The sequence below is a fragment of the Nansenia antarctica genome, assembly GCF_963989245.1.
Source record: "Nansenia antarctica genome assembly, chromosome: 2".
Classification (NCBI taxonomy): Eukaryota; Metazoa; Chordata; class Actinopteri; order Argentiniformes; family Microstomatidae; genus Nansenia; species Nansenia antarctica.
Window position 1 is genome coordinate 13,574,128 of NC_137675.1, and position 11,463 is coordinate 13,585,590.

Below are 11,463 nucleotides of genomic sequence, written 5' to 3' on the forward strand. Positions count from 1 at the left end.
GCTCTCAGAGCAAATAGTCTATCGCATCCTAATAGTCATCGAACATCTTAAAGTAAGATTCTAGAATGTTGGAGTAACATTTTGGAATCTTGGAATATAATTTGAAATTCTAAAGTTCTGGAACTTCTTCTTGTTCTCCTGGTCATGCAGGGCGTGAATCTGTCGGGAGGGCAGAAGCAGAGGGTGAGCCTGGCCCGGGCCGTCTACAGGAAGGCTGACGTCTACCTCATGGATGACCCACTGTCTGCTGTGGACGCCCACGTGGGGCAACACATCTTCGACAAAGTCATTGGGCCAAAGGGCGTGCTTAGAGACAAGGTAACAATACTAGTAAACACGGCCTAGATATTACCTATATGTGTCAGTGGCGACATCTTCACAAACAATGCAAACTCAGAAGTCAAAACATACTCTTAGTAAGTTCCTCCTGTGGCTTCAACATGGCAGCCACTATTTTGCTGATTCTTAAACATCTATAGTACATTTGTGTTCATTTTCGCTGATCCTCCATTTTGGCTAATCCCTTGCGGTTCTGCCTGCAGACTCGTGTCCTGGTGACCCACGGGATGAGCTTCCTGCCGCAGGCGGACCTCATCCTGGTTCTGGTGGACGGAGAGATCACGGAGAGCGGATCCTACCAGGAGCTGCTGAGCCGCCACGGAGCCTTCGCAGAATTCATCCACACCTTCGCCAGTACGGAGCGCAAAGAGATCTCCACACAGAGAGGTAGGGAGGCCACAACCTATGCCATGAACATCAAAATGGGACCGTTATTGGCATTACGTTTGTTATATATATAGGTTTAGTGAAGGGCTTTCACTGACTATGAATGTGTTATTATATGTGTTATTACAATGTAATAAGGATGGGTATAGCGAACAGCTGTATGAACAATGTGTCTTTGATTCAGGTTCCAGGAAGTCCACGGCGAGGCTCAGTGTGAGTGACTTCATGCCCTTCTCCAGAGACCTGTCCCAGGAGCAGCTCATTGGGTATGTGACTCACTCACTGTATTATACTGTAAGGCTCTTTGGATAAAAGCGTTATATTATATGATATATATGTGGCTCTTTCCCCCATGACATGTTAACTCATTGATATAGGCGTGTATCTTTAACAAGCCATTTGAAAGCTCGTGCTGACCCTTGAACTCTCGGTGTTCCCCAGGGGTGACACCATCAGCACCAACATGCAGGGGATGGAGCCCATGTCTGAGACGGACCAGGAGCTGGAGGTGGAGCTGGACCTGGGGAAGCTCACTGAGGTGGACAAGGCCCGCACTGGGAGGGTGAGTCACTGTATTGTTTTGAATGTGTAAAACTGAAGCAAATTCCTGGTGACCATTGTTAGTTTGCCAATGTTTTCTTATTCAGATTCTTAATTTTTTTTTTTTTTTTTAAATGACTGACTGTTGCCCCGCCTGTTTTCTGTCCCAGGTGAGACTGGAGATGTACATGGAGTACTTCAAGACCATCGGCCTGGCCTTCATCATCCCCATCGTATTCCTCTACTTCTTCCAGCAAGGGGCGTCTCTGGCCTACAACTACTGGCTCAGTGTGTGGGCCGACGACCCCATCGTCAACGGCACCCAGATGAACACAGACATGAAGCTGGGCGTCTACGGCGCGCTGGGCTTCGCACAAGGTCAGTGGTCATGACGTCTTAGGTATAGCCTTGTGTTTTTTCCTGTTCGGTTCACAGGCTCAGCAATAGTTCCTGGTCTCTCTAATGAGAGAATCCTATACTGTTAGCTGCAAAGGGTTGCCTAACATCAGCTGTTCCTGTGTTTTATCAGGAATCGCTATCTTCGGTACCACGGTGGCCATCTCGGTGGGCGGCATCATCGCCTCTCGACACCTCCACGTGGACCTGCTGAACAACGTGATGCACTCGCCCATGTCCTTCTTCGAGTGCACCCCCAGCGGCAACCTCCTCAACCGCTTCGCCAAAGAGATCGACGCCATCGACTGCATGATCCCCGACGGCCTCAAGATGATGATGGGCTACTTCTTCAAGCTGATGGAAGTCTCTATCATCGTGCTAATCGCCATGCCCTTCGCTGCCGTCATCATCCTGCCCCTCGCCTTACTCTACGCCTTCGTCCAGGTACTGTATGGTCTAACTAGACGACCCACCCGTACTGTATTGTAGAAAATAATGGGTTTTAGACTCCAAAAACCCAAAACTTGCTGATCTTGACGTCTTGGGTTTTGCATGGTGTTCTATTCTACCTGCTGACATGGTGTTACGGGAATCCGCAAGGAATGCTGAGCACCCCCAACCCCCCCCCCCCCCCCCCCCTCACACACACACACACACACACGTATGCACACACACACACACACACACACACACACACACACAATATCTTGGTACTCTTGGTCCCATTAACAACCAGTGTTTTACTTTTCCGCTGAATTACAGAGTTTCTATGTGGCCACATCCTGTCAGCTGCGGAGGCTGGAGTCTGTGAGTCGCTCGCCCATCTACACCCACTTCAATGAGACGGTGCAGGGCGCCAGTGTCATACGGGCCTTCGGGGAGCAGTCACGGTTCGTCCTGCAGGCCAACAAAAGGGTTGACTTCAACCAGACCTCCTACTACCCTCGTTTTGTGGCTACCAGGTGAGATTTGATACGTTTGATTGCAGTCCATGATAAAGGCATAGACAGAGAAGCATAGACATACTCAAAACCGCATGTGATCAGGCGGAAACAAGAACAATATCAAGTTTATATCAGGGGAGGTAGAGGTAGAGGCAGAAATCGGAGGATACCGTCATTGTAATGCATGGAATGAGTAAATGACCCTGTCCTCTGATTTCACCAGGCTCCACTGGTTTTTATGGTCTTTTACTTTGCTTACATGTGATTATGTAAAGTGACATTGGAAGTTGAAAAAGTAATGACTTCAAATGTCTGCCTACTGACCTTAATAACCTCTTGAAAAATAGATGTTACGTCAATGACATAACATTCACATAACATGTCCGTGGTAAATTACGGTTTAATTAAATAAAAACCTATCCTTGCTCTTCTGATATCTACAGGTGGTTGGCTGTTAACCTTGAGTTTGTGGGTAACGGCGTCGTCTTGGCCGCAGCCGTCCTCTCGGTTATTGGGAAAGGTACGCTGAGCCCTGGCATAGTTGGGTTGGCGGTCTCACACTCCCTCCAGGTAAGACCCTAACAAACGTATAATAATATTATAGTCATAAGCGCTGCTGTAGTCATAAGCGTTGCTGTAGTCGTAAGCGACAAAGCACTGTAATTATATTATCATCAGGCACACCCACAACAGGCAACCCCTTTGCTTGGATCAGAATATAATCAGGCAATTAGTGGTTTACCCCACTGAAATAAAAGTAAAGGAATAGCTATGTGTTGCATAATCCTAACCGCACACAAGAGAACTGTTTTGATTGTAACCTCTAGCTATGTTGTGTTGCGTAGGTGACTGGAATCCTGAGCTGGATCGTGAGGTCATGGACGGATGTGGAGAACAACATTGTCTCTGTGGAGAGGGTGAAGGAGTACTCGGACACGGCTAAAGAGGTGAGCCTACAATGGCGGGGGGAGTAACACATGGGGAGGCTGGTGGAGGTAGAAATCAGAGGATGGGCTCATTGTAATGCATGGAATAGGGAATGGTATTAAACAAGTGAGTCCATGCATAGCCCGTCCTCCGATTTCTGCCTCCACCAGTTTCCATTGATAGTGAAAAACGTATATATATATTCTTGATTTATCTGATAACATGTCATACTATATAAACCCATATGGGATGGCATGAGACTAAAATTAATGAATTAATGAATTAATTCAGTCATTGATACAGGACCTTCTAATCTAACATGTCCTCTCCTCCCCCCTGTCTCCCCCCCAGGCTGCCTGGAACATGGAGGGCAGTTCCCTGCCCCTGGCCTGGCCCCAGACTGGCACCATAGAGTTCCATGAGTACGGTCTACAGTACCGCAAAGGTCTGGACTGGGCTCTGAAGGGCATCTCCCTACGCATCCAGGAGAGAGAGAAGGTAAGGGGTCATCTTTTTCTGCAGTTATGTCATAATAAGGCATCTCCAGGCTGGAACTTTTGGGTTTAACAACAGTTCCATTGTCCTCCAAGTCGTGACGTTAGAATTATAAGGTTCTATCAACATTTAGTTTTTTACATAATCTGATCCATTAGGTGTTTATTAATGCCTGTGTGGTGTTATTTCTAAAATGTTGAGATTTTTTAGTTAGTAATTAATAAAATACAAAGGTTCCATCTCACAAAACATAATGGCATGTAAAAACATTGACGCTCCATGTCTCTGAACTACCCTAACGGAGATAGAACCTTATAATTCTAAGCTCACGAAGTGCTGCTGAATGTCCTCTTCACCTGGTTGTCTGGAAAGGAAATATTCTAAGCATAACCTTATTCATATGGACATGGTCTGTCTTAGGTTGGCATTGTGGGTCGGACCGGAGCTGGGAAGTCTTCACTGGCACTAGGGATCTTCCGGATCCTGGAGGCTGCCAAAGGAGAGATCTACATCGATGGAGTCAACATCGCAGAGATCGGACTCCACGACCTCCGATCCCGCATCACCATAATCCCACAGGTACTAGCGACAGTAAAATTAATCTTATTATTATTATTATTATTATAAATATTGCTGTGATTCAGCTGTCAGTTTCAAACAGAGGTCTGAATGATGACTGTTCCTCTACCTCTACCAGGACCCCGTGCTGTTCTCCGGCTCTCTACGGATGAACCTTGACCCCTTTGACGCCTACACAGACGAGGAGGTGTGGAGCTCTCTGGAACTCGCCCATCTCAAGAACTTTGTGTCCAACCTGCCTGAAAAACTCAACCACGAGTGTTCAGAAGGAGGGGAGAACCTCAGGTATGAAAAAACACTGAATCTTTAGTCAGTCTGAGTCAATCATGGGAGGCTGATGGAGGTAGAAATCGGAGGACAGACTCGTTGTATTGAATGCATGGAATGGAATAAGGAATCGTTCTCTTATCTGTCTCCTCCTACATTCTGTTACCACGTGAAGTGAAACCTGATCTAGCCTAAATGTTCAGCACATGTTATTTTTAATTAATTTATTATAATTTAATTTAGATGTAGGGTTAGGGTTAGGGTCATATTTTACAGATACATTCTTCTGAGACACTTTCACAGCCCTGTTTATTTACTAGAAACAATTTTGGTAAATATGTGGTAAAAGCCCCCACTCTCCCAAACACTCTCCCAAACCACATCATAGAATCCCTTAAAAACCCCTCTTTTTAAACTTGCTTTTAATCTTCAACTATTTCTATTGTTGTTTTTACTGACTACACTTTTGTTTAGCTTTTTATGTATCTATCTATTTTTGTTCTCTCCATGGAATGTAGAGTACTGACAAAAGCGTTATACAAAATAAAATCATTATTATTATTACTTTCTGGAACTCTCCTCATTTCATCAGCACCATTGGTAACTAACTGGTACTGTATGGCATGAGTCAATGAATCTAAAAGAACCAGCAAGAGTAATAATGCTTTTACCTAACTAAGTACCTAACTGCTTAAAACCGGGCTGTAAAATAAAGGGGTACCCATTCTTCCTTCATTTCCAACCTAGTTCTTCAACATGTGTTCATGTTTATCCCTGTACAGTTTGGGTCAGCGCCAGCTGGTGTGCCTGGCTCGTGCCCTCCTGAGGAAGACCAAGATTCTGGTCCTGGATGAGGCCACAGCTGCTGTGGACCTGGAAACAGACACCCTGATCCAGTCCACCATCCGCAGCCAGTTTGAGGACTGTACCGTGCTCACCATCGCCCACCGACTCAACACCATCATGGACTACACCAGGTACACTCAGCCTATAAATCGAATCAAATTAGTTCATCATTTTACTTTTTGATTTATTTATTTTTTACTTAGAAGCAGTGTAGCCTTCATGAAATGTATGTTATTATAATGCCATTTTGAAGTTGTCTGATACTCTTTCGAGACATCATCATCACAACAGTTGCTTGTGTGTGAAGTTGAAACCTCAATAGATAGATAGAATCTGACCCCTTGTTGTTGTTCTTCTTCTCCTCTACGCACAGAGTGATCGTCATGGACAAAGGCCACATCTCGGAGATGGACACCCCCGCAAACCTCCTCTCACAGAGAGGCCAGTTCTACAGCATGTGTCGGGAGGCTGGGTTGGTTTAAGCTCATCCCCAGCTCTGACGTGCTCTGGGTGGGGGAGGGGAACGGCGGCAGATGCCGTCTTCATCCCCAACACATGTAGAATCGTCCATCTCAAGCTCCACGGCAGCTTAAAACTCTTAAAACTATGGGCATTGCTTTTAGAAACCAAAGATGAAACGCGGATGAACGGTCCATGGCGTCCGGTTATGCTAGTGACACAGTGACACAGGTGCTCAGACGTGGAAAAGACCAATCAAAGCTTGTTCTCAAATACTCTAATAATCTTTAAAGTTCTCTTGATGGACTCAAGTGGGTTGTAGGGGTTGTTGTTGTTGGGGTAACTCAAATTGTAAATATTGTATATAAAGAGTGTGGAGTCATCGACCAAAGGAAAGGGAAACTGGGACAGTGAGTGACACATCCAAAGGACTTCCGTTCAGTCTCTGCATGTGAACCAAAAGCATTTTTATGAAGAACACGGTACCGTTGCAGTGAAGTTTGGTGAAGGTACAGTAGAAATCAGAGGACGGGCTCATAAAACAATGTTGATCCCATTCCTTATTCCGTTCCATACATTACAATTTCTACCTTCACCAGCCTCGATGTTGAAGTAAAAAATAACTCCATAAAGATATACTGACCCTGAAAAAAACTCAGGAGAAGGCAATGACAGTCATCACTCATCACAGTCATCAATCAGAATCCTAACTATTTTGGTGCTTTATGGGTCGGGTAAAGAAGAATACATAACAGTGAGCCAAGGTGCTAGCTAGCCAGAGTTCAACTATGTTGCGGTGTTTGTTTATTTTGGTCACAGTAAACACACAAAAATGGTCAATAGAAATTGGATGGACAGATATGAAACCTGACCATTCTGAGTGTTGTTATTGGTGAGGGAAAAACCAACATGAATGAAGAGAATTCTGTTGCAAAACAATGGGACTACGTTTGCGATAATGTGTTTCTCCGGTCATGCAACACGCACACGCACACGCACATGCACATGCACACGCACACACCACCCAACTCTCAGACTTTCTTATAGTGTCTACCATTCAATGCCAGTGTTATTGTTTTCCCTTTGGTTCTGTTATGACGGACTGTAAACAGAATCTCCTTATTTAATATTCATAATGTAGAGTTCCATGTGGACTTCTCAAAGAGAAGTATTTTTGTCTTACTGGTTTAGACAATACGCATAGAGGCAGTATTTATGTCATATAATGATGATAAGTGGCCTTCAAATTCTAAAGATTGTATTATATTTATACTTTTTATATTCAATCTGTTAATTTTTGATTGAAGAAAACGTACTGTATGCAATGTCTGGAATTAATAAAACTCTTTTTTGAAAATAACGTCACGAGTTTCGCCTCTGGATTTATCCTTTGTTTGGCAAACATTTGTATCAAATAACCCCATTTATGCTATCTCTTGAACATTTAGATCAATTAGGCCTACATTTACGAGAGTAAAAGTAGGTAAATGTTAAGTGGGATGCTTGGGGCGGCCGGACTGACGCCACAACGGTTAATGCAGGGGTTATCATGGTTACAGTGGCGGGCGGTGCATTTCACACCTAGGCCTTCAGTGATCTTAATACCATCATTATGACACGCCATGGCTCTAGAAACTATACATTTAGACAGAAACGCAGTATAACCGGGCGTTGCAATTTTTATTATAGCTGCACCTCGTCTGGGTGTATTCATTGCATGAAAACGAAAGCGTCAGTTATTATTTCCCTAACTTTGCTTATCGGCCTGTCGATCTTGATAGGAGGACCGTATCGAGTCCATTCTGGTTATCTTCCTCATGTTCATACAGTCACGGGGGTGTGTCGTTTTCTATGGTAGCAAGTAGTGTTGTTCCGATACCATTTTTTGATCCCGATACCGATACCGATACCTGACCGTGCAGTACTTGCCGATACCGAGTACCGATCCGATACCACGGCGTTTGAAAAAAAAAATAATAATAATGTTTTTTGAGCCGCATACTCACCTCGATGTAAAATTATTGCTAACACTTAGTCTGGCACTGCTCAAAACCTTTTTAAAACAGGAAAAAATACCAACAGAGAGTGAATGCTATAGAACTTTTTTTTATTGTCTACCTGGTATGGTGACAAGAAAATCAACCCCTTATAAAACCTGAAATGTGGCTCTCACAGATGCCAATCAGTGCAATATCCATTTAAGATATAAAACAGTCGTAGTAGTAGTGCAACAGCAAGTGAACATTTACAAACAAAATAACTTTAAGATATAAAACAGTCGTAGTAGTAGTGCAACAGCAAGTAAACATTTACCGCGTGAGTACCGCATTTACACATTTACCGCGTGAGTACCGCGTGAGCCATAAAAAGGCGGAATCCCACATTGTCAACAAAGGAGAGGGGCAGGTCACAGAGCACAATCATTTCAGACATTTTCTCAGTCATCTTTCTTGCCATTTCACTCGTCGCGTCCCACTGGTCCTTTTTATGGAATGAGCTACTCAGCGTTTGTTGTTTTGGTCCATCCGTTCTCTTGCTCGCTGTCGCTGCAGTAGATGACAGAAACTCTTCGTGCTCTTTAATATGTTTTAGCTTTAAATGCTTAATTAAGTTGCTAGTATTGAAACTGGCAGCTTTAGTGCCACCCCTCGACACATTGAGACCGCAAATTGTGCATTTAGCCGTTGTACACACCGGACTATCCACCTTGAAATATCTCCAAACCGCCGACATGTTTTCCTCACTACACCTCTACAGCATGCGTGTTTGTTTTTCCGCGATAGTGAAAAGTGAAAACGAAAGCTGCCACGCCATTGGTTGAGAGCAGCTGCTCTGGGAGGAGCATGCCTGGGCATGTCTGCGCATGTCTGTGTTAGGAAGGCGGTGTCAGGTTACAGACAAGCTGAGAAAAACGCAACGTGGTATCGGGAGTTATTATTTGTTAGTACTCGCCGATACCGATACCAGCATTTTTGTAAGTATCGGTGGCCATGCCGATACTAGTATCGGTATCGGAACAACACTAGTAGCAAGTGATTAAAAGATCGCATTGAAGTCCCACTTACTCACACAGCTGAGTCAGCACACACATTATCTACGGACCCCAAGGTGGCTCCGTACATATCTACATCTCTTGCAGAAAAAATAAAATGCTTTGTACTCACCAAAACAACTGATTATTTGAACACAAAATCCATCCTCCTTTCTTTCCTCAAGAAGACTTCAATGTCTCTGTTGTACAGTTTATCAGTTCCACCAATAAGTCCTTTTCTACATGGATAGCGTCGCTGACGTCGGGGTTGGCCGTTCTCTTCTGATTATGTCTAGCTTTTCTTGGAAAGTTCTTCTTGAAAATGTCATTGTTATAATAATATCTGCCACCAAATCTACCTCTTCTCCTCCTTCAGCCATTGTGGCTGCTTGTAGAACAACAGCTTCCATCTACACAAATTAGCGAGATCAAGTTCAGTGTGCTAGCTCTGCCTCTCAATAGTGTGTATCCAATCAAAAGACGTGCAGGTGCTGATCAGGTGGTGCGCCATCCAGCAGGCGCGTTCGTCGGATTTGCTCGCCAACTCGAGATCTGACCACGGTACGCCACAGTCATTTTCTCGTTCACCTTAAATTACAATCTGTACTCGGGCCACTGTTGAATCTGCAGGCGGGCAGATTTCTTGGTACCCTGGCAACACATTATGGCTGAAATGAAATGAAATGATTGGATAAAAGCTAAAGGCCAGCCCTCCAAATGGCTGGAAGCAGCGCAACCAAGAGGAAAGCTATGAAATGAAGAGAATAGACTAAGGGAATAATTGAATACATATTTGTGGGAAAATATATCAAAATTAAATATCATCAGTCAGTATATTCTGATGATGTTTAGGCCAGCAGAGAAGGCCTTGCTGGCCCTGACGGCCCACCACTGCATGGTTAGAGTCAGGGTTAAGGTTAGGGTTAGGGTTGTTCCAAGTATCCCATTTAGCATAACCATTGCAATTAGTCTGTACTGACGGATCCCACAGAGATGGTAATCCCACAACACCACCTAGAGGCAGAGAAGTGATACACAAACAGGGTGCCATCATCATACAGATCTACACTACAGCCAATCATCATACAGATCTACACTACAGCCAATCATCATACAGATCTACACTACAGCCAATCATCATACAGATCTACACCACAGCCAATCATCATACAGATCTACACTACAGCCAATCATCATACAGATCTACACCACAGCCAATCATCATACAGATCTACACCACAGCCAATCATCATACAGATCTACACTACAGCCAATCATCATACAGATCTACACTACAGCCAATCATCATACAGATCTACACTACAGCCAATCATCATACAGATCTACACTACAGCCAATCATCATACAGATCTACACCACAGCCAATCATCATACAGATCTACACCACAGCCAATCATCATACAGATCTACACTACAGCCAATCATGACGCGTGCTGAAGGCGGTGGACCCCAGGAAAGCCTCAGGGCCGGATGGCGTCCTGGGACGGGTGCTGAGGGACTGCGCCGACCAGCTGGCCGGGGTTTTCACCAACATCTTCAACCAGTCCCTGTCCCAGGCCACCATCCCACCCTGCCTGAAAACCTCAACTATCATCCCAGTCCCGAAGAAAAGCACGGTGAGCTGCCTAAACGACTACCGCCCGGTGGCACTCACACCAATCATCATGAAGTGTTTCGAGAAACTAGTCCGGGCCCACATAGTCACAAGCCTCCCGCCCAACCTGGATCCATACCAGTTCGCCTACAGAGCCCACAGGTCCACAGAGGACGCCATCGCGACGACTCTCCACTCCACTCTATCCCACCTGGAGAGGGGAAACAGCTACGCGAGACTGCTCTTTGTGGACTTCAGCTCTGCCTTCAACACCATCCTTCCAGACAGGCTAGTGACCAAACTACTAGACCTGGGACTATCACACTCTATATGTGCATGGATCAAGGACTTCCTGTCCGACCGCCCCCAGAGGGTGCGGGTGGGCTCCCACACCTCCACAGCCCTCAGAGACTCAGCACTGGGTCCCCCCAGGGCTGCGTGCTAAGCCCCATCCTCTACAACCTCTACACCTACGACTTCACCCCCGTCCACCCCAGCAACTCCATCGTAAAGTTTGCAGACGACACCACCGTGGTGGGCTGCATCTCGGGGGGGGACGAGGCGGCGTACAGGGATGAGGTAGAGCAGCTGAGCAAGCTGTGCAAGGTTAACAACCTGCTGCTGAACCAGTCAAAGAC

At 45.2% G+C, this 11,463-nt stretch overlaps 1 protein-coding gene across 1 annotated transcript in view; it reads left to right on the forward strand.

Moving 5' to 3' along the window:
• The window catches only part of abcc6a (ATP-binding cassette, sub-family C (CFTR/MRP), member 6a), a gene marked incomplete at both ends in the record, with an annotated part of 28,437 nt that extends 22,235 nt beyond the window's left edge, over positions 1 to 6,202 (forward strand). The window contains 14 exons of the mRNA XM_080524735.1: positions 151 to 318; positions 543 to 726; positions 911 to 992; positions 1,168 to 1,288; positions 1,437 to 1,644; positions 1,796 to 2,106; positions 2,425 to 2,624; positions 3,050 to 3,176; positions 3,452 to 3,553; positions 3,885 to 4,031; positions 4,449 to 4,607; positions 4,726 to 4,892; positions 5,657 to 5,851; positions 6,094 to 6,202. Of these exons, the coding sequence (XP_080380861.1) occupies positions 151 to 318; positions 543 to 726; positions 911 to 992; positions 1,168 to 1,288; positions 1,437 to 1,644; positions 1,796 to 2,106; positions 2,425 to 2,624; positions 3,050 to 3,176; positions 3,452 to 3,553; positions 3,885 to 4,031; positions 4,449 to 4,607; positions 4,726 to 4,892; positions 5,657 to 5,851; positions 6,094 to 6,202 (2,280 nt within the window). The remainder of the gene's footprint in view (positions 1 to 150; positions 319 to 542; positions 727 to 910; positions 993 to 1,167; positions 1,289 to 1,436; positions 1,645 to 1,795; positions 2,107 to 2,424; positions 2,625 to 3,049; positions 3,177 to 3,451; positions 3,554 to 3,884; positions 4,032 to 4,448; positions 4,608 to 4,725; positions 4,893 to 5,656; positions 5,852 to 6,093) is intronic.
• Between the last annotated feature and the right edge of the window lie 5,261 nt (positions 6,203 to 11,463).